The sequence below is a fragment of the Siniperca chuatsi genome, linkage group LG3 (genome assembly GCF_020085105.1).
Source record: "Siniperca chuatsi isolate FFG_IHB_CAS linkage group LG3, ASM2008510v1, whole genome shotgun sequence".
In the NCBI taxonomy this organism is placed as follows: domain Eukaryota; kingdom Metazoa; phylum Chordata; class Actinopteri; order Centrarchiformes; family Sinipercidae; genus Siniperca; species Siniperca chuatsi.
The window spans coordinates 10735999-10759910 of NC_058044.1; the positions used below are offsets into that span (position 1 = coordinate 10735999).

At 39.9% G+C, this 23912-nt stretch overlaps 2 protein-coding genes across 24 annotated transcripts in view; one reads left to right on the plus strand and one right to left on the minus strand.

Moving 5' to 3' along the window:
• Positions 1-17857, plus strand: part of lrba (LPS responsive beige-like anchor protein) — a 197502-nt gene extending 179645 nt beyond the window's left edge. For 5 of the 11 annotated variants that reach the window (XM_044190067.1, XM_044190069.1, XM_044190070.1 and 2 more), the window contains 8 exons: positions 436-628; positions 2182-2247; positions 4076-4231; positions 7028-7195; positions 11407-11508; positions 11642-11838; positions 15281-15432; positions 16469-17857. In XM_044190067.1, the coding sequence (XP_044046002.1) occupies positions 436-628; positions 2182-2247; positions 4076-4231; positions 7028-7195; positions 11407-11508; positions 11642-11838; positions 15281-15432; positions 16469-16559 (1125 nt within the window). In that variant the 3' untranslated portion in view covers positions 16560-17857. The remainder of the gene's footprint in view (positions 1-435; positions 629-2181; positions 2248-4075; positions 4232-7027; positions 7196-11406; positions 11509-11641; positions 11839-15280; positions 15433-16468) is intronic. The other 6 variants (XM_044190068.1, XM_044190077.1, XM_044190072.1 and 3 more) reach the window with 3 other exon arrangements.
• A 97-nt stretch (positions 17858-17954) lies between these two features.
• The window catches only part of dclk2a (doublecortin-like kinase 2a), a 153144-nt gene continuing 147186 nt past the window's right edge, over positions 17955-23912 (minus strand). For 9 of the 13 annotated variants that reach the window (XM_044190088.1, XM_044190087.1, XM_044190086.1 and 6 more), the window contains one exon: positions 17955-21427. In XM_044190088.1, the coding sequence (XP_044046023.1) occupies positions 20636-21427 (792 nt within the window). In that variant the 3' untranslated portion in view covers positions 17955-20635. Of the gene's footprint in view, positions 21428-22040; positions 22054-23620; positions 23748-23912 lie in introns of all 13 variants that reach the window. The other 4 variants (XR_006377447.1, XM_044190090.1, XM_044190091.1 and 1 more) reach the window with 4 other exon arrangements.

Sequence of the window (23912 nt, forward strand, 5' to 3'; positions counted from 1 at the left end):
ACTTAATGTGAAAACAGGCTTCTAGTGTCAAACTCTGCACATACATCATTCTGCACAGTGAACACACATTTTTAGTGAAAGGGGACTTACACAGATTGCCTTATAAAGCTCTTCCCCTTTGAGATTCTTTTCTTTCCTAATTTTCCTACATCACTGTTTCAAAAGGGATCTCTTGCCTTTTCCGTACAAACTTAAACCTAACTCTTTTTCTTGCCTGTACTGCTTAATTGCTGCTTACTGCTATCCTGCTCAAGCTTCCTAACTTTTTCTGTCCTTCTTTTTCCTCCCTCTCCCTCTGTTTTTTCCTCGCTAACACCGGCTGCTTCACTCATCTTTTTTTGTTTTTTTGTTGTTGCTCTTCGTCTGGTGCTCCATATCTCGGCTCCTTTCCCTCTCTACCCTACATCGCGCTGTCTGTCCTGGGGACCTGAACAGTATCTTCTCCTGCAGACCCCGCTGATGTTTACGGAGCAGATGCAGCAGGATGTTATCATGGTTCTGAAGTTCCCATCCAACTCTCCTGTGACCCACGTAGCGGCCAACACCCAGCCAGGCTTAACGTCACCTGCCATCATCACTGTCACTGCCAACCGCCTCTTTGCCGTCAACAAGTGGCACGGCCTGACTGGTGAGAGATTTGTGTCCATGTACTCATATATTTATGTGAATTCACATGGTGCATTAAATTGAAAGAATTTGTTCTGTGATTTTACGCCACTGTGATTCTGCATCAAATTTAACCTCAAGGGTATTGTAGGCAGGTAAAGACAATCTTTTGCTACCACAGAATCATTTTCGTATTTCCTCGGTTCATCTCCCTCCTCCATACTTAGTGTCTAAATTATCTGAGTCAAGCACTGACCCGTCTCGTCTCAATAGGATGGACGTTGATTTGGGAGACAGTTGACTGTGTCTACTGAATAGCAGTATCAAATGTGACACATGCAGCAGCCAGCATTAGGTCTCACGTCCACCTTTATACATCAGGCTCTCGCTTCACAAGACCTTATTTACTCAACATCCATCCTGCCCCTGGAAGAAACATTAAATTTGATATCTCTGAATTTATGAGGATGAAGACAGATCGGTTTTCAGTAGAATACAACCTCATCCATGCGCACCACAGACCAGACTGATTAACCTAATTGGTTTAGTGAGCTGGTATAATAAACAAGATGTGTGCTGTTCAGAAGTAGTTCATTAATTGCACAGATTTACTGGAGTCTTTATGTGGTAGTTGTAGCAGATGATAAAAGATAAAAATGGAAAGATGGGCACATTGAAAATTCTTTTCAACATTGTATGCCAACAATAAAAATGAATAATGGTTGAAACTTCCAAAAGCATGTTGGAAAGCAGCGCAGTGTTACAGACTTTATCTACATTTTATTTTTTGCTTTTAGAGTAGATGCAGTGACATGTCAGACTGTTGATCTGACAAAATGAGCAAGAAGCTACCTTGAGCTCAGTTTTTCAGTATGTTCTGACATTTTATAGACTAAAAAGTTAACCAGTTAATAATATAGTCCTACTCAGAGGAGTCACATAGATTAAAGAGAATGCAAAATATTTGCTACTGTGAGGATTTGCTACTTTTCTGTGTTATTTCATTGTAAACTCGATATCTTTGGACTGTTTGTCAGACGAAACAAGCAATTTGAAGATGTCAACTTAGGATCTGAGAAATTGTAATTGTGGCATTTTTTTACTATTTTCACACATTTTATAGTCTGAACAATCAATTTGTTAATCAAAAAATAATCAAGCCATTGGTCAATAATGAAAATAATCAGGAGTTGCAGCCCTATATCAAACTGTGTGAGCAGCATTCATTGCCAAAACACTGAAAGAAATGCTATTTTATGTCCTGCTACAATACAGGGAAGTCTGTTAGTACCGTGTTTTGAATCAGTTTATCAAAATATGACAGCTGCTTATAGCTAAAGTGACTTGGTTGAGCATTTTGTGGCATATAGTTAGCATAAAGAATCATATACTCCATGGCCTTGGTAGCTTTTTGACATAATTGATGTAATTTGCGGGACAACTCTTGGGCCAGCAGGTGACACTGTGACTTTATGGTTATAATTTTCAATGTGTTATAATGAACTGAAAGCCAGCATCTACTTCACAAGGCCACATGATTACAATATTAATCCAATCTATCTTCTTTTCTGTCAGGTCATCAGAGCTCAACGGTGCAGGACCAGCAGTACCAACTTCCTGTGGAAATTGACCCTCTGATAGGTATGCTGTCATTTATGACTGTAAAAGAATCCACACACATGCGTATTCTTTACATAGTGGGAGCTTATATATGCATGAAATTATTATTATTTTTTTTTTTTTTGTGGATTTGTGCGTGAATCTTGCTGGCATCTTGGTGACTCATGGCAGTCGACAGTGCTGTGTCCCTGGACAGTAGATTAGAGTTGTTTCTCTGCCTCTGCCCCAGTTCACTCCTCATGATATAGGCCCTGCTCTTACACTAAACCATTTGCATGCAAATTGGAATGCAATGAGCTGTGGCCTAGGCCGGCATTTCATCATCAACTCCCCCTCTTTCTCCCTCTCCATCGTCCCTTCCCTCCCTCCCTTTCTGCATCCTCTTTGGTTTAATTTGAGCAGAGGGAAAGGACGCGTGTCAATGGAAATGAATATGAATGTGGTAATAATGTGTGATTGAGAATGCACCGCGGACGGCTGTCAGGACAATATGGGCGCCTCTCATCCTTCACGACTTGTTGATGAGCAGGAGAAGAGTGCCGAGCTGCAGTGATGTATGAGATGCACTGGTGGAGCAGGGAGAGAAGAGTCACTTCTATCTGCTCCCGCCTTCGCCTCCATTGCTTTCCTGCAGCCTCTCACAATCTCACGCACATCTGCAAGCGGGGCTGTTCTTTCTCTGTGAATGCTGTGGTCACTCTCACCAGACGATTTCCACACGTGTTTTTTTTTTTGTTGTTTTCTTTTCACTTGACTACTGAAAATAACCAGGGTTTAGTCTCACATATTCATCTTTATCTGCATGTACACTATTTATCTCCTTCACTGCCCCTCTGTACAGGCAGAATAAAATAAATCTTTGTCTGTGCATCAGTATTTATACATTCACTGCATGTTTTTATGAGAGCTTTATATTGGGTGTGTGTCATTTGTCACCGAAAGAACACTTTTCAGGCTAAATTTATTCTTTAAATCTTTCGTATTTTTGTTTTATTTTATCACTTCACTTTGTTGTTTTCTCCCATCTCACTTTTTGTCGTCATTTCTAACACTAAAGCATTAATAATGTACTAAATAATATATTTTTTTGTGTTTGTGGGTGGGGGGGGGTGTGTGTGTGTGTGTGTGTGTGTGTGTGTGTGTGTGTGTGTTTGGGGGAGGAAGAGGGGATTTTTGTGCTTGTCAGTAATATATTTACGCTGTTTGCATTCCAGGAGGAGTCTGAGCTAAACACAATAAATTGAGGATGAGTGTTGAGCCAACTGTGGCTTTGGGAAATGTTAAAAATGCGTTGAAATATTAGTTGTAGCAGGTATACTGGGCTTTCTCAGTTTCCATGCTCCACATTTTTCTTCGACACCTGTTCTCCAGTGCTTGTGACCCCACCAAATAAGAAATACTTCACAATGGACATATCTCTCTAGAAAAGAAAAAAGATACCACTTACAGAAGAGAGAATGTCAATAAATTTGCTTTCTAACCAACCATTGGCTAAATTACACAACCAAGATTAATTTGCAGTGTGTGTTCTGACTTGAGTGGTGTGCATATTTTGTGAAGACTATGCACCCTCTATCATTACTCAGACTAGACTCTTAGACTCTCACGGAAAATGTGAAGTCCTGTAAACTTAACCTCCAGGATGTTTTATGTATTCTCTCACAAATCTTCTTTGCACTGTGAGCTGAAACTTAAATGGAGGTGCAACGGAGTGTGAACTCTTAACTGATATATGTAAACAGTAAACTGTGTGTTGGATCATCGATTTAATATTTCTGTGTACATCTGTACATTTCCAACCTGTAATTTTTTTATGTGCTCATTTTATTTTTATTCCTCTCCTCTCCAGCCAGTAACGTTGGCAGTCATCGTCGTCAGATCTCAGACCTGCTGGATCAAAGCATTCAGATCAGCTTGCAGTGTTTCGTCATCACTGCCGACAACCGCTTCATCCTTCTGTGCGGCTTTTGGGACAAGAGCTTCCGGGTTTACTCCACTGACTCAGGTACACTTCTCCCCCCCTTAGCCCTCATATGATCAGGATCACAAAAAGCTGTTCTGTTTTAACTGCGGGAACACAGTATTTAAAATATGCAACATCATATCCTCACAATTTTGTCCCATACATGCATTAGCATAGTCCTAGATTTACATGCTGTAAATTTATTACTTCATATTTAACTTTTTGTTAACCATATATCACTATATAATTTGGGTAAACCATATTTGGAGTCTTAACATGCACATTTTCTCTGCCACTAAGCTCTTGGCATCAGAGCTTCACTTTGATGTTTTTATGTCTCACTCTCAACAGACAGAAACCTAAAAGCAATTGTTGAACACTTAAATACAGCCTTTACTTTAGCACATATGGTCACCTTGTGCAAACCCACTACACTTTTTGGTTGGAACAGAATAAATGTACCCTGAAATCTCTGAACCCCATGAGCCACATCAGGATGTGCTTTTGTAAAATTTTATTCTTGCACTAACATCAAAATCTAATTGGCACATTGCCATGAAATTTACTGAGCACACTGATACTACCCATAGGATGAACTCTTTCTCATTAAACACTGTGCGGGGCGACTGTGGCTTAGTGGTAGAGCGAGTAGTTGGGGGTTCGATCCCGGCTTCCGACACTTGTTGAAGTGTCCTTGGGCAAGACACTGAACCCCAAATTTCTCCCGAGGGCTGTGCCTTGGGTGTGTGAGTGTGTGAATGCGTTACTTTCTTTCAACTGGTGAAAGAAAGAACCTGCCATCATTGTATGAATGTGTGTGAATGGGGTGAATATAATATGTAGTTGAAGCGCTTTGAGTAGTCGGAAAAGACTACAAAGGCACTATATAAGTACAGACCATTTACTCCATGAGCTTTCCTCTTTTTACCCTCAAGCCAAAATGTCAACTCTACACATAAGATGTCTCATAAGCAAATATGCTAATTGCCATGAAATTTAATGAACACATTCATGCTATTAAAGGGTTAAACCTCTTAATGTTAATGAACCCCATGGCCTTTCCTCTAGCACCATCCTCAGGACAAACTCTTCATTTTTAGCCCCACTACCAGTTAGGCTCTAAGAAAAAAATCATCAGTATGTTTTTTTTATATTTTTGTTAACACTCTTGTATAGTTGAGTGCAATGAACATTGCAGCCTTTAGACTTTCTCAATACTAGATTTTCAATTCTATGAACAATACAATATTGTAGCTGCACCAGTGGAATTGTTATAAATTTACACAATTACTTGCTACAGTAGTGCTGTCTTTATTTTCTCTTCTTTTTTGCCAGGCCACATGTGTGCTGTCAACAGCACACATGTGGCCTAATATCCCTAAAGTCAGTTGAAACAGTTGAATTGTATCATTTCTTTAAGATACTTTCAATTGTAGCACAAAACTCTGTTTTCAGGTTTTAAGCCATTGTGTGGAGGTATTGTTGATTTTGTAGAGTTCAGTGTGATTTCTTCTAAGTACAGTAATTGTAAATGATGGGAAGAAGCTATTGCATAAATGTTTACCTCAGTATACCCTATATATCTTGAAATATTGTTTATCTTAATATTCACCTACGTTGAATATACTGTACAGTCTTTCACAGTGGCATTGTATATGCCTGAATACCACTGACTTGCTACTTATACTTGCATACACACATGCAATGCAGATATTTTTACACACAGACACACACAGACAGGTCAAGGGTCCTAAATGAAACTGTCTCAAGCTTCATCTCTGTACCCCACTCCTCAACTCTTCTCCCCAGCCTCATTCAGAATCCTGCACACATCTATACACCAGACTCCGATTCAATTTCTGTAGGCCAGGGCCTCCCTGTCTTTAATACAGGAGGGAGGGAAGGAGGGATGGGAGCACAGAGATAGCTCTATTGTGTGACTGCCACCGGGGTGTGCGACTGGAACGTGAACACGGTTTAATCGCACACGCTCAACAGCTGCCACTGAGGTCCCTAAAGCCCTCAGGTTAAAGAACTGAGGGATTTTATCAATTACAAGACTTGATTGGTACATGTGCACAAAACACATAGCCTCATACGGCTGCGTGCACACACATCCAATTTAAACTGTCCACGCACATGCAAGTGTGTGTCTGTGAGCAGATGAGTGTGTGTTCAATATGAGTTGCATGGTAGCCATTATTGCTGCAGCCTTCATTACTTATTTTCAGTGTTTATAAAGATGTCAAACATTTTATATCTTTGATGTCTCTGTTCTTCTTTGGAAGTTTAGTCAGTGACCTGCCCAGTTTCATAACAACCCTCATCTTTTCAGTGAGATACAGCTTAATTACCCGATGGACAGTGATTTTAACACCCAGACAGAAATGTCATGTGTTGCAAACTATCCACTGTTTGACTGCAGAGGTCACACTATAAGGAGTGTAATGAGTATTAGACAACTAGACACTGGAGCTGTGGTCTGGAAATCTGACAGCAGTTAGCCTCTTTATATATACACATGGAGCGCACTGCGTGTGCATGGGCACGCACACACACACTCATACACACAGAGTTGGAACAAATATTTATTCTTGTCTGGGAATTAGTAGACGTCTGATCTTGTGTGGATCCTGTAGCATTACTAGCCAAGCAGACAGATGATCAACAAACACAGTTCCAAAGAACTACATTTAGCAATGAATTTATACTCAGTTTTTGTTATTAAAGTGCAATATGAAATATTGTATTACAACCATATCTTACATTTTTGAAATGTTACTGATCAATGAATACTAATTCTTAAGAACATGTGTGTATATTTGTGTGCTTTTGCAGGCAAACTGACTCAGATAGTCTTTGGGCACCGTGACGTGGTGACGTGTCTGGCTCGCTCTGAGTCTTACATTGGAGGAGACTGCTACGTCCTGTCAGGCTCCAGAGATGCCACCCTGCTGCTGTGGTACTGGAACGGAAAGTACAACAGCATTGGAGAGAACCCAGGCAGTAAGTACACAGGCAAACCAGCCGATATGTGAAGCCACACACACAAACGGGTATTCTCTGAGTGCTCACTCTCCCAGACAGTTGTGACCATGTGATTTACGGCCTCGCTCTGTAAAGTAACAACTAGTTTCGTCTGACCAGGCCAGGCCTCCTGCATACAGATTGGATTTCGTTGCACCAAGAACAGCTTTCAGTAATGTGTTTGAGATTGTATGTGAGTTTCTGTGAGACCAGATGTGTGTGTGTGTGTGTGTGTGTGAGAGAGAGAATCTGTCTTTAATGCGAGTGAAAGTGAGGGCCACTTAGAGACGTTAAATGTGATGTTGGGGGTCGTCGGCCAGCACATGAAAGTTCACCACCATCCAAGGGCCACAAGGTCACGCTAGTCGATAAAAGTGAAAAATGTCATGGGCCTCCCTTACGTTACCATAACATATGGCATTAGCCATGATCAAAGCATCGCACACACATTGCTCAGCCCTTAGCCTGCTCGGTGCTAATTCGGTCAGCTTAGATTGGCGTACATGTTGTTAAGTGATCCATTACAAATGGGCTGAAATTTATGACAAATTGTGATTTGGTTAATAAGCTACATTGGGTTTTGATTTTGGGGGACAGAGCATAGATGATTGTTTGTCACTTACCTCATATACACTGATGTGGGATGTTAATACACAGGGATTTTCAAACAATTTATAAAGAGAGGATAAATACTTTTGTGAGTTTTCAGTTTCTGTTCTCATTTTATATCATGATTTTCTCTTTTTGATCGCTTTATTTTACTCAACAGAGAACAAAAGTATAACGACGTGTCAAAAAGTAGGAGCACTTTGCAGTGATGGATATGCCACAGAGATTTTTTTCTATTATCTGATGTTTCAGCACTGTGACCTTAGAACCTTAATATAATCATCCTCAAAACCTAGAAGTTGTTTGTTACTGAATTTGCATTTCCTTATGGGATAACAATGCATGTTGCAAGGTTACATAAGGGTTTAGATTAACTGACACAAATACTGACATCTGTAGTTTATTTCATGTCTTAAGTATAACAATTTAACTGCATATTTTCTTAGAAAAATAGCCTGTATTTTGATTGATTTATAGAATTATTATATGCCTAAGGGGGTTCTGTGTGTACATACTAATGCATGTGCTGTACATGTTCTTGTAAGCATGTGTGTGTGTCAATCTAACCTCAGTCGCCCCAGTGCAGTTACCACACTGTAGCTAGAGGAGCAGACAAAGCAGTCGTCATCCCAACCCCTCACCACCACAATGTGATGCTCCATTGCCCCAAACCGCAGGAGGCTCTCCCAGACATGAAGCTCTGCTCCGCACACACACACACACACACACACACACACACACATACTCACAAAATACATACAGACAGCAGACTTTTCTTTATTCCTCTTCCAAAAACAAAACACTTTCAAGCTAAAGTCTCCACATACACTCGAATGAGAGCACATGCATACACACAAACACACACACACATTCCTTTTCATGCATAATGCCCTGTGAACATCCCCAGCACTTCATAAGCTTGACACAAATGCCTCTGAATGGCTGATATGCACATGTACACACTGACCTATGCACACTTGGTTCCTGCTGCAGGCACATGTTGTCGTGCACGGCAGCAGAGAGATTCCACAGACCCCGCTGCCATCTGCTGTTCAGAGAAGGGAAATCAGTTCAAAGAGATGCCTATTTATTAACATAAATTCTACTGTATTTCTGTTGTTTTAAATTAAGTTAACACTCTGAAGATTAAAATATTCTTTAGCTGTACAATCAGCCCAGATGTTTGAGAATAAATGATCTTGTGATTGGTGTAAATAGTTCTCAGGTGCACAAAAGTTTAATATTCACTAACATGTATACATTAATCTTTATTTATATATATCATAGACATACACACGCACACATATAGGTTTGTGGTTCAATAACATTTTATTGAATCTGGATCAAGTATCAAATCTGCAGTATCAAATTCAAAATCCTGATTATTCCCTTATAAAATTTATTGAGGTTTAGCTTGCAACAACTTTTGAGCAACAAAGGTCATAAATCAGTGAACATTTAATGACTAAAACTCCAATATTGACATTTAAATACTTAATATGTTGTAATAATCATTTGCTATTTAGCTAAATGGATACTTGAATGCTTTGTACGTTACTCTTTGCCAATGGGGGAAAAAAGGAAGGTGGAAAAGAAATCTGGCTATCTTACTAACTTTGAACAGGGTCCCAAATGGAGCTGGCTTTTTGATCAAGTCTCTATACACACACACACACGCGCACACACACAACTTGTCCACACTTGTCTAGATAGTTGATACCCTCCTCAGTGTCTCAGCTTTAGTAATATACAGGTATAAGATTGTAATCAGATGTGGCGCTAATTCAAACCAAATGACAGGTAGAGGCTCATAAGGTTAACTGATACACCAATATATCAGCTTTATTGATCTTCTCTGAGCAAAATCCAACATCATGCTTTAATCCACAGGCTTGTAGGTCATAAGTTTGCTTTTAGGGACGTTGAGGATGTTAGCCAGTTAACTAAATGAAATGTAGATGTTTAGGCTGCCGACATGGTGTGACCAGGGTTTAGGCGGCTGGTACGTATTTGCAAAGTGGACAGCAAAGCCGGAAGTAGGGATGGCATTAAAAAAAAAGTGAGGTCAGTTATTAGAACGTTTTTTTTGGTTTTGTTGTTTTTGTTTTGTATTTATTTTAAATTCTACATTTTCTGTAATTGTTTTTAGTAATTTGTTTTTTCAACATTTTAATTACAGTACATACAGAATCCAATCAGAATCCATTTATTGATTTCATTATCCCCTTGTTATCTGTAGTAATCGAATTGCTGTATGTATGGTTTAGATTGTTTTATTGATTTGAAACACTGCTGACATCTTTATACATGACTAGAGTTTAACTAGAGTTTAGCTTGTCCTCTAGTTTACTTTTGTACGAGAGGGTTCAGTGAGCGGTATGGCCTGTATAGAGTCTTTCTGCTAAATCTAATTAAGGTTGAACAGTAGCTGTGGCTTTTGGGGGGAAAGTATCTGTCCTATTAGTGAACCTGTGTTGAGTTTTATGTCATATAATTGAAATAAAGAGAGAAACTGCATTAACAGACTCTGAATAGTTTGCCCAAGTCAGCAAGAAACTACACTTCTTTTTCCAAAATACTTAAAACTACAATATTTAACAAAAAGTATTGTATGTCACTGGCATTTACTGTAAGAAATTAGTTATATTGGAAACTATTTTACTTAAATTACATAGCCCTGGAGCCGTTTGGGGTTGATAAATAAATATATTTTGGGGGAAAAGGTGTATAAAAAGTATTTAATCATGCCATTGCCCTGTGTTCCTCTTTTTGGACTGAACTTGACCTGTGAAAGCAAAGAAGATGGGGTCATTAAAGTCAAGACCCCCTCCCTGAGACATTAAACCCTAATGAAGTCCACACTCCAGTTCAGGGATTCTGTCCCACTGCTGATCACTATATGTACATATACACATGTAGCTCTGCATAATCCTTGTTTTATACCACAGCTACATTTATTTACATGCCGTTATCCAGCTCAACACTTTGACACAATGACCAAATGTTTGGATACAGCGTCCAAACTCCATGCAAGTGTGCATGTGCTTGCAGACAGAAAAGACAGACGGAGAAGGAAAAGGCGATTTTGTTTTGTCGCTCGCCCTGACAGCTCAAACCAAAACAAAATCACACAAACTTCATGAGTTGGACCATAACGCTCCCTCTGGCTTTCTGTCTCTCTGTAGTGCAGAAACATCTGGATCCAGTGAAGGCAGTCAGGGGAGAAGGTTTTAAAGATTGGGAGAGGCGGAGGGTGACAAGTGCTAGAAAAGGAGCGTGAATGAGGGTCTCAAATCCTGTGCAACAGGCACTAGTACATATGCATCCACATAAACACATTTCCTTTGAGCTGAAACACTGACATTTTTTGTTTTTAAATTTCATACATTATTGTTTGTCTGTTTTTTGTGTGGTTGTTCATAATGCTTTTTTACTGGATTGAATTGCTTTCATCTTTTTATGAGAATGAGTCTATTTGAATTTTGTGCATTTTGCTCCCTCTAGTGACCAAAAGTGGTAATATATTTTTCGTGAAGCTGGTCTGTTGAATATACAAAACTATTTTGTTTGTGTTATCCTAGCAGAGTTTACCACACCGCGGGCCATTTTAACAGGCCATGACTGTGAAGTGACGTGTGCAAGTGTGTGTGCCGAGTTGGGTCTCGTCGTCAGTGGCTGCAAAGGTGAGATTGTCTGTCTGTCTTTATTAATATGTCCAAAATATACATGTATACTTGACAGCAAAAACACACTGACCAAAGTGAAAGAGTTCAGCTTTTCTAAATCCACTTATCATGTTGTCTTATGTTTGTTCAGAGGGTCCTTGTCTGATCCATTCCATGAATGGGGACCTGCTGCGGACCCTGGAGGGCCCAGAGCGGTGCCTGCGGCCTCGTCTTATCCAATCCTCCACTGAGGGAAACTGCATGATCTACTACGACAAGGGACAGTTTTGTCTCTTCAGTGTCAACGGCAAACTGCTAGGACACATGGAGGTGGAAGACAGCATCAAGGTAAGGAAACGTACATATCTGCGTGAGCATGCATGTGAAAGTGCACTTGCTTGCACATGTATGTCTGCACCACATCAGTGTCGAAAGACCTCTTACTGATTAAAGGCTTTCTTATGGTTTGAGATTTGAGAAAGGTAAGGGGTCGGCATGCCTCGGGGCATCTCTTTTATTCCCTTTCACACGCATACACAAGAGGAAATGGTCCTTTTGATCCACAGCTCTGTTGTCAGGTCAAATTGCGTTGGCGGCAATGGTAGAGAACATTCCCGAGGAGCGGTCAGCTCTGGACACCAACACCATTAACTACCCTCCAGCGCAGGACGACACATTCCCCATTTCCCACATTTCCTCCCTCGTGGTTAGAGTGACACAAGATAGCGGCTACTGCCTTTGGTTTCCCGACCCTTTGTTTCCGGTTTGGCCTGGGAAATGTAAGCTAGCTCTGACAGACAGCCACACGCCTGTTTCCTATTAAGAAACCTCTCTTGCCCAGGCTCCTAACCTGCCAACCAGCCCGCTCCTACACAGAGCCAAGAGACGTGATTATAGGCACACACAGACAAATGCTGATTGATTGTATTAACATCACTGGGAAAATGTTCAGTTTGTAGGTTGAAGAATACTTTATTGTGTGTTTAAAAGAAACTAATGATGTTCTTAGATGCTTGGAGAGTTTTGTACTTTTCCCAGAGTTCCTTCTAAAGCAGTGAAGCTGTGACTTGGGAACAGTGTGGGCCACTGCCGGCCTTGTCAGCTCTCCTCTGCTGTTGTAAATTCCAGCCATGTCAGATGGCATTAAGAAACTCCTAACATCTTGGAGTGAGGCTGCGAGAGTCTCAACCCCCTCCCACCTCACCCCCCTTAGCTCGCTCCACCCCTCTGGTCTGAGACTCCAACAGTATTTAGTGCACTCATGTACATACCAGAATCAATCTTCTCAGCCCTCAGAGCCTCAGCACGGTATGACTCCAGGATAAATAAGTGTTTGTCCTGGCCTGCAGTATCCACTTAGAGAGAGAGAGAGAGTATGACTGAGAAAGAGAGAGAATGTTTGCACTGTGAATTTATAAGGGTCTGGAGTCAGAGGTTAGATGACGGGCTAACAGTCGGTATCCTAGTCTAATAGAAGAATCGAGTGACAGAAGCCATACTGAATGGATTACAGTCTTTTAAGTACTAGTATAACTCAGGCAGTGTAACCATTCCAGCAGTTGTTTCACTGCTTTCGTCCGTGTAACAGGGGGATTAACAGCACCATAAATTAAACTTTTTACCTTCCCCAGCCTCAAAATCCACCCACCATTCCCCGAAAGAAGTAGGAAATATGGGCATTAAAAGTGCATGTGTTTCTGCTGGAGTCATTTTTTAGTCATCTGAGCCTGGGTAGCCATCTTAGCTCCCACAGAGCCATCGGCCATCTTGTTTGACCGCCCAGTGGCAAAAGGACTGATTTATAATGTCTGTCTGCAGCCTCCTACCTGGCCTGGCTGACATGTCTGCCAGCTCTCCTGCCTCCTGCTGGGCTTCAGTAAGGTCATGGACTCCATTAGTAGATACACAGGTACTATTATTGTACCTTACTATTATTATGTATAATGCTATCTGTTCATGCAGAATATTGCTAAGAAACAACTAGCTTTGACTGCTTATTAAATCAACTTATCAAATTTAAAGCTGCACTAGTCAATATATATATATTACAGTGGAATAAATGACTGAATGTCTGTGCACGCTACATGCTCAGCTTCAAACAGCAGACAGATAACGTTAGCAACTAGCTAACACAGTGAAACATTAAGCAGCTAAAGAGTCAGATATTTCCCCCAGGAGTTGGTCTAGAGCAAAGCAGAGCTAAAAGGAGAGTGAATATTGGACTTATATTCATCTGGTGGACACGAATACAACTAAAAATGAATGCTAATGTTATGTCACCATAACAAAATGTCAGTGTTGTGTTTTTGGCTTCTTCTTGCTGCCCCCAAGTGGCCAAAAATCCAATGAATGCTGCTTTAAATGAACAGTTTTTCAATAAAAGATTGAGCCATTTTTTTGAGCAGGTACAATGAATCCCAATTTTTTTCCCATGTACTGATTTGCACTGTACTTCAGTTTAATGCATTGATCATGATTGGCTGAATTGAACATTATCTTTATCGTTGTTGTCAGATTAACTCTGAATGTTGATACACAAGACAATTACTGTATACACAAAACAGACCAGTGCTGCACTCAGTCATGCTCCGTTCCCAGCCATCTTGGATGATGATCTATCGTGGCAATTAGGCTGGATTGATTCTCGAGGCCTCCCGCCAGTGTGCAGCATGCGAGTGCATTATTGTGTGTCCATTTTGTATGTGCCTGTCTGTGTGAGTGCCTTACAAATGCAAGTTTTGTGCCTATCTCAAGTGCGTGAGTCATGAGAATGAGAAACAGAGCTCATTTAATTCTGTGTGGTAGGAAATTCCACGAAGGTTTTTTTTAAAAAAAAATTTTTTTATACAAAACAGCTTAATTTAGGCTGCACTCTTTCTACGTCCATCCACTGTGTACTGCTCTTGAAAGGTTATTTATGTTTTCCTTACCAAGTCAAGTTCCTGAAAATGACTTGTTCCAGCTTCAGAACTGAAGTTTCATTTTTCCATTTAATATGAGCCTGATTCAACACACATGCTGCTGATGATTGAAGTGTCTCTTGCTGAATCACTGCAAAGCGGCTGCAGCTGAAAGACGGCCGGCTTCGGTGTCATAAAACCACAAACGAGAAAAGCTCTAAATTAGTGTCATTTGCTGCTTTTAGAATTCACATTCTGCCTCGTCATTTCAGCAGCTACGGTTACTTGTTGATTGATGCTCCTGACTGTTTCAGTTTCAGCTTCCACTATGCACTGTGCCTATAATGGACTCCAACACACGACCTGATTTGTGTACGTCTGATTCCCGGGGGACCCATTCAGCTGTTACAGTTTGCAGGAAAAGCAGATGAGACGAGTAAATCTCCGAGCCTCACTGTGGGGAGCCATCTTTGTAGCAAGTCAGGGTCTGTGTACAGAAAGCCCCTAGGGATGGCGGCACTGACCCCGGATCTTTTGTCGGATCACATGGCCTCGCAGTATGAGCTTTACTTTGACATAAGAGATAAACTGGTCCCAGATCACCAGTCCTATTCGGAGACTATTTATGCACGTGGTTCCAGGTTGAATAGCTTTTTTTTTTTTTTTAACATTGAAGGAAAGGTAACAGATGATTAAACAAGTCAGGCAATGAAGTCACTGACTCATCTTATATTGTACAGTATGCTTTACCATTGGAAACTATCCCAAATCTGATTTATTACTGTGAAAGCTGTAGTGATTGGAACATCTTAAAAGCAACGAGTGAACAGGCGATTCTCCTGCTCATTAAAAAGTTAGTAATGAACTTGTTTTTTTCTCCTCTTTGCCAGGCCATGCTTCTCAGTCGTGACGGCCAGTATCTGCTGACAGGTGGTGATGGAGGTGTAGTATCTGTCTGGCAGGTCCATAACCTCAAACAGCTGTTCACCTACCCAGGCTGTGACGCAGGAATCCGCTCTATGGCCATGTCGCATGACCAAAGGTAACAAACACATACACACATAAATAGTATAGCCCGACTAACAGGGGATTTTTTTAGGCTGAAACGATATCAATATTTGAGAGTGTAAAAAATCTGATAGTAATTTAAAAGCTGATGTTCTTTGTTTTTACATAAACACATAACATTTTGATAAGGATCCCTTAAATTATTTTTTTTAAGAATTGTGACTGCAACCTGCACAGATTGGGACATTTTGCCACTGAAAAACAAATTTGTCAGTCCTCAGTGGTGGACAAACTATTTAATGAAACTCTGTTTTTTGGAATTCCTGTACTGCAATTTCTTAATACTTATCGGCTGACATCGATTAATTGATTAGTCCATCAACAGAAGATTAATCAAAAATTTAGAATATTGATAAAATGTTTAGGAAGTCAAGGAACAACTTCTTAATATCCGCTGTATCTTGTTTCTTAAAATGTGAGGATTTGCTGTTTTTCTGTTTTATATCATTGTACATTTAATAGCTTTGGGTTTTGACTGTCGGTTGAGCTACAGTAAAGTTATTGTTTTCCCTAATTTCTACATTTTTTAGACTGAACAATTAATCAATTAAACATAAAAATATTCAATTAATGGATAATGGAAATACTTGTTAGTTGCAGTAATTTATATATGTTTTTATGGGATTATTATCATTACTAGTGCATTAATATGTAAACAGCATTTTAATGTTGTAGCTGTTCGAGGTGAAGCAGATTATGACTTTATACTGTTGCATAGTTTCATCTGTGCCTTTTTAAATTACATTTTATGAGCTGATCATGTGTTTTGTAGGTAAAATCTTAAATCTTTAAAGTAACTATAGATAAATATAGTGGAGTAAAAAGTTGAACTAAATGTACTTAGTTGCTTTCCACCACTTCCTACAACTGTGTATGCAAACACATCTACATTTTGCTCACCTGGTTCAGACTTAGCATTAGAGATGCCTCAAATTTAATTTCAAATTCAGAGCAAAAAACACATAGTAGACAAACGAAATCTCATGATGTTCCCTCCTAACTCTTCTAAGGTGCATCATAACTGGCATGGCATCTGGAAGTATCGTGCTCTTCTACAACGACTTCAACAGATGGCACCATGAGTACCAGACCAGGTACTGAGCTGACAACAGTTGCAACTTGACTGACAAAGTTTGATACTGACGAAACTGTTTCAAGTGTGAACTCTTCTCAAAGGCACTATTCTGTCTATATCCTGATATCCTGAATGTATCTCAATGAAAGAAGAAAAAAAAATCTGTCCTGTTATAGTAAAACTATTTTTAAAAAGGGCATTGCTATATTTTGTAGATCAGATAGAAAATTTTCATATAAATCATAGGGTGAGGGTTATGTTACTGTACGGTTAAAAACAAATCTATTTTTAGCTGTAAAAGTCTATTTTCATCTCCTCTGGAAAAGAAAAGCGGGATTTGTTGGGGAGCTAGTGAGAACCTTTTCTCTTGACTTAAAAATCCAAATATTTGTGTACTTGGGCGAGTGATTATTTTTTTCTTCTGTAGGTGTGTATGTGGGGAATAATTATTGAGCTATCATTCACAGCTTTTTGCCATTTTGGCAACACAGCCGGTAGATCTGAAATGTTTGAATAAATAATAAATGTATTGGACAGAAGGATAAACGAAGAGGGAATATACATATATAAATATCTATATATTCTGTTTAAATGTAGTCCTCCATATTTAAAATTTCCATTCCCTCTGTACCTCTGTGCTTGCTAAGAGATTGCATTTCTGTGCATGGCTCACTACTCATATAAAACATATCAGCACAGACCTGTCGCATTATCATTAAATACTTCAAAAATATCAAGAACACAAAACTTCCCACTTCCACCCAGTGATGTTAAAGATGAGCTTTATGTAGAGGAGGATGTCAGGAAGACCAGGATTTCGCTCCTTCTACATTTATTTCCTAAATGGATAAGCAAACAGTTAACAGAGTCTTGATTGTCTTTGATGGAAAATCTGAGTGTATGAGATCACTTTTTTTTCTCCCTTCAAATCACTAAATAAAAATCATGTCATATCGTACCTAGTCACCCAAGCCAGCTTAGCATCTTTAAAGGCCTCTTTGAGTCCCATCTCCAAAACAGCTAACAGCAAAGTTAGATGTGCAATGAAAGGAAGGACTTTACACTATTTCAGTCTGAGGTTCTTTCTCTTTTTTCATCACAGAAAAGATGTGATTCAGCACTGAAATGGCAATGAGACATATTCCTTTGGTCCTCAGTAAAATAACCGTCCACTTGTATCTTCTATTTTGAGGAAACATTCCTTTTAAAGTTTGCTCTTTGATGTGGTTTGAATCTACAGTTATATGAGAACTACTGTTATCTATTAACCAATATTTTTTGTGTGTGTTGAGTTCTGACAATAAAATTGAATTTTATAACTTGACTTGTCCTTGGTATAAGTGTATTTTTCACAAGGAATCACTAAGACTGCATGGCACCCTCTAGTGGCCAACCTCTGGTCTCACACACACAAACAAACACTCATTTGAAGTCTTTATTGCAGTTTTATTTTTTGCTGTACTGCTATTTCAAAACAGTTGGACATTAAAAGCAGCCACTCTGCCTAATAAAAACCGTTACTCCAGTTTGACACAGATGATATACCTGTTTTAAAACTGTCTTTTCATACAAATTTGCCTTTACAAACTGCTTATGAAAATCTACTTTAACTACATATACATAAGAGGAAGCTAACTGACATTATGTACCAACTTGACTTTGTATATGTGTGAGGGTTTTGTCTTACAGGGAGGCAGGAAGTGGGGAAAGGAGTATGCATGCAGCTGAAAGTCCTGAAGAGGTAAAGAGGCATGTTGAATCACTGAAGGAGTTAGCCCTACTAACCCCAGCTGGGGTAAATGCTGTGGAGTTTAAAACAAATCACTTATAACTCATTTTTAGGATGCACAGTTAGGAGCTCCATTTTTCTGCCTAGCTGGTTTTGATGAAGGCATCATTAAGCTATGAGCTGTTAGCTAGTGGTCAGGCACAAACCTGTCACCTTGGCAACACATTCATTCATATAAATCCAACAGAACAAAAACCATTGCGTGGATATTTTGAAGGAACAGTGTTGACTAGTTTCATGCAACCAACAGTAAAGCATTGTCAATGGGAATTATATCAACTGGTAAATGTGTCCGTTCTGTGCAGTACTAGAGCCGTAGCAGAAAGCAGTTCAGGTTTGAAAATTGCAGTTCATTAGAAACAAACCTGCAATTTGGTTTCATGTCTGTTGGATCTAGTTTCTCTATTTATGTACAGCAGTCACAACTTTTAGGGCCATAACTGCTCAGACACACGTAAGCAAAAACAAACCTTCAAGTTTCAGGTGGACAACTACGGTTCTTCACACTATGTACAACTAAAATGTTCACATCAAATAATACATACAAACAGTATGTGAATGAATGTGTCAGCATGTCTGTCAGTTACAGTGGGTGCACAAAATGATTTATGAATTATAAATTCATTTATGAATTATATGCCAAATTGATTTATGAATTATATAGGCAGATACACTGGAAAGTCATATTAAAGGGTCAGTTCACCCAAATAAAAAAACATCCTTTGCCTTACTTTTAGCAGTATCATACAAAGAGTTTTTCTTTTATTTGCCCTGGTTTTTGAGATATGTTTCTCTGAAATGACTACCTCAATACATTGAAGGTGAATGGAATTTTGTTTGTGGTAATAGCATTGAAAAATTACATTTACAATATTCAATAGCAACATTTCTTTCCAGAAACGATGTCCTGGTAACTCTGCATAACTGCAGATCTCACTGTGGACAATTTCCATAGGGGCCTTGACAAACTAAATTGAAAATATAAAAATTAAATGTAAACACACTGCTGCTAAATTTCTAAATAGTAATTTATTAAAAAAATCATGTAAGCACCACAAACAAAATTCCATTCACCTCCATTGAATTGTGGCAGCAACAGAAATCTCATAACCTCAGCAAATTAACCCAACGCTTTCTGCATGGCTACTGTAAATAACAACAGAGCAGTTGTTCCCAAACTGGGGGTCTGGACCCCCAAGGGGTCACAAGATAAATCTGAGGGGTTGGAAGCTGATTGATAGATAACAACACTCCTGCTACATAAAATTGTGTTTTGTATTTTTTACAATTTTTAGCTTTTGAATGAATTGATAGTTTTATATCTTCAGGCCCCAAACATTTTTAAATAAAACAATTTGAATCTTTGGTTGAAATGGCCACAATGCAGAGAAATATTAAATCTATAACAAGGGCTCACAAGCCAAAACGATTGCAAACCACTATGCTAGGGGTGACTTAGAAAATGTTTTTTGTAATTTGGATGAACATACCCTTTTAAATTGAATCTGAACAGCCATTTGTGTCAGCTTTAACTGATGTAATTATTACCTCTTTTTACATGCATGATTTCAAGGCGCACAAATGCACAGAATCTCTAAGTAGAGCTGAAGCTGTAAACAGGTAAAGCATTGCCTTACTCGTTATTAGCTACTTGGTACTTTGGTAGGTATTACCTTTTATTTTGTCAACCCACTGCACTTGTGTGTATATATAGTAACACTTAATAGGAATCTTAAGTTTAACAGTAAAGGTGTGGTTACGATCCGGATGGCTATGGTCAGAGAAAATACTGATAGTGGTTTTACAGTAATTGGATTACACTACAGGTAGCTAGGCTAGCAAGTTCAGACATTTGATATGCTGAAATACTTGTATTATGGACATACTGTGTCTGCTAAAGCAATAGGAGTTCACAATGGGGTGTGTATGTGTAATGAATAACTATTTACAAAAGAGCCGCAGGCAGTCAAAATGGGATAATAAATAAAAGGAAGAATTCACATTAACATGATATAGTAATGCATGATTTCCAGTGATATATTCAATTAATTCCCTTTCTCCACATCCTCTATTAATAAATACAAACATATATACAATTGGCAAACTCTTAGAAAATGCCTTGTATCCTCCGTCTCTGTAAATGAGCGGGATAAGAATGAGAGAAAAATATGGACACAGCAGTCACTGGCTCAGTTTACAGCTACAGGAAATGCTTGAGGTGGAGTTTTAGCCTCCTCCCCTATGTTTTCTGATACATACATGTAAAGAGAAGCAGTGAGAGGGGTGAAATTGGCTACAGAATTGACCTGCCTTTTAAATCTCCACAAGCTCTTCAGCAGGTAGTGGGCTGGGAGAAGGAGGGCCAGCAGGAGAGGGCGGGGTTGTGGATCTGGGAGGTGTAGAAGGAGGAGAGGGAAACAGAGTTGGATTGATGGGAGAGCAGGAGGAAGATTCTTGTTTGGTTGGGGAAGAGGGAGGAAAGAATACAACAGGTTTGATGGGGGAGACTGGGGAGGGGAAAGCTTGTTTTGTGGGAGAGGAAGATGGGGACGTTGCTTTTTTGGTAGAAGAGGTGGAAGGGGCTTGTTTGGTGGGAGAAGAGAGAGAAAGAGAAGCTGGTATGGGTGGAGATGATGGGGAAGGACAGGACACAGGTGTAGAGGGAGTTGTGTAGGTGAAAAGATTAGGAGGGCCAGAAGGTGAGGGAGTTTCTAGAGATAAGCAGGGAGGGACGGAGGGTGATGTAGGTGATGTTCTTATTTCAGGAGGGGCAGAAACCGGTAAAGAGGTGATGGGGAAAGCTTCAGCAGAGGGAGGGAAATCAACAGCATCAGTTGGGGAATGAGAGCAGGGAGCATTAGTGGTGGATGTAGCACCTGGCACGGCAGTCTTGGGGGCCTCGAGAAAAGCAGTCTTGGTGGGTGACACCAGCGTGGCAGGTTTTGGTTCTTTGGCGCGTGATGCCCACTTTGTTGGCGAGGCTGGTTTGACTGGAAGGGCAGATGGAACTTTCTTGCCTGCTGATGATGGTGGACATGGCCTTGTTTGGGGCCCTGGACGACGACGGGTGGTGAGCCGCAGGGTCTCCTTATCTAGAGCTGTGTTCTGGCAAAACAAACGCAGACAGCTTGATACTTACGTACCTCTGAAGTTCTAATAACACCAATCAGAACAGAGAAAGAAAGATATATTGTGGGCCAATCTACATGACTGAATTCAGAAAATCTTAGTAATTTAGCATAAAATGATCCCTGTGTGTTTTCCTGTGAGTGATAGTCTAGCTCTTGCAGTGAGTAATGGGATTTATGTTATGTTTTCTTTTTATACCTACAATCATTAACTGCTGACCCAGTTTTGTATTTTTTATGATTTCTATGAATGAACAACACACATGATGAAACAAGCTAATGAAAATGGACACAAATGACTGAAAGATGATTAAACAAAAAGACAGTATGGTTTGCACAGTACACTGACCCCACGAGAAGGCAAATCAGATCATCCGTGCTATTCTATGTGCAGAGAAAGGGCAAATGAGAAAGTAAACTTTTACTTTTTCATTCAACAGATGCATACATTGTGCTTCTGTCTTGAGTAATGCCAATGATGTGATCTTACGTGGGACAGAAAAGCAGTATATATCATGTTCCTCATTTGCCCTTGTGCTGAATCTCAGCAGCAGAACAGACGAGGCGTAGCGTTAAGTGTTAGTACATACCATTGCCTTGGAGCTAAATCAGAGGGACGTAAGGCAGGGAGAGGGGAGAAGCAAAAAGGGACAGAGACTAGTCTTACTCACATTTTCACGAAATAAAGTCAACACAACAAGCATGACGGCCAGTGGACGGTTGTTGTTCCAGCTCAGTGCTAATCTGGTATTTCAGATCATTCAAACATATTCCAAACCAAATTGACCCTTTGCATTTGAGATGACTGAGTTGGAACAAACTGTAAGACCTTCTATAAGTTACTAATTCAGGTAGAAACACGTGCCACTGAGTGCTAAGGTATATTTACATACCACTCAATAGAATGCTGTGGTGAGGTATGATTTAAATGTTGAATGTACTAGTTTTAAAAGATAAGGCTGGCATTATTCTATAGCTTTCTTATTGTCAACAAAACCCATGATAAGACTAAAATCAACAATGAATTGATATAGCTTATTTCTCTGTGCCAGAGAGCTCCATGGTTGTCCAAAAACACACCTATGGGCCACATTGTTGCACCGGATGACATGTTCATTTATTACTATAAACATGAGCACTGTAGTTTATTTTGAGTAAATCCCACATACACCATCTTGCTGCTGTAAATACTCGCTAGTGCACCGATATGTATTAATCTTCATTGAAAAAACCATACACCATTTACTTAGGTTTGAATAAGTTTTGCTAAAAACAATGCTCAGCTATTTAAGAAATTATTGAGCCTTTAATAAAAAATTAATCTTTATATTTTTGACCCATTTTTATAGATTCACATCTTTCATAGGAACCAAATGGCTTGGGGCTGAGAGTCACACACAGAGAAGGGAAGTCAAAGTATTGACAGATGGACACATTCTAGGTTTTGGTGTTTTCATGGGATTTGTTGACAATAAGAAAAATATAGAATAATGTCAGCCTCATCCTTTAAAATGTGCAGGGGAATCTTGTATCCAAGGCAATAAAGCCACATTGGTTTGCATCCATCTCTGCAAATTGAAACTACAGAAAGGTGCCAGCACAGTTCTTACTTTTCTCCACAAGGTGGCACCAGAGTACCATTAAAATGGAACAGTGCTGAACAACCAATTATAGATTTGTGGACCCACAGAAAGTTGATTTTAAAGAGCAATTTAGAATTAGTTTACTAACAACAATAATTAATGGCAGAGAGGGAGGCAAATGAAACTGCTCTTGCATTAGCTTGCATTAGCACTGTAAACATGCCAAATAACCCCAACAAACATCCTTCAAAACAGACGATTACTTTCACATCCCATAAAAGTTTGTGGTCGACACAAATGGAATGAAATGTGAGCGAAGGAGCAGAATGACAAGTATGAAAACAGTCAAGAGGGGTAAATCCAGGACAGAGTGCATGTTGGGAGAGTATTAGCGAGGTCCACATCAGTTGGTTATTGAGAGCAGTTACTGCAGCTGGAGAAGAGAGGGGCAGGGGCCCTGAGAAAGAAACAGGAAGGAGGGGAGGGAGTTGATATAGATGGAGGGAAGAGGGCGAAGGGAAGGGCGATGGCTGGAAAGGAAGAAGGCAAGCAGGAGGGGGATGGAGGGGGGGGTATGAAGTGTGTACCCGGCTCTCAGCTCCAGGCGTCCCCTGTGGTCCTGGGTCGAGTGTGAGGGAGGGGTGAGGAGGAGGGAGGAGGAAGAGGATGGAGAGGAGGAGGGGCCGAGGCCAGGGCCCACGCTTACACCTCAAACTGTCAAATGAGATTTACAACAAAAAATGAGGCTCTTTGCAGCAAAGATCCAATCAAATTCCTCATGAGACACCCCCCTCCGTCCTGCTTTCAGTTTAGACAGACAGACTGAAGAGAGTGGACTGAGGAGTAGTGTGACCTGATGAGATGAGGAAGTGGAGGACG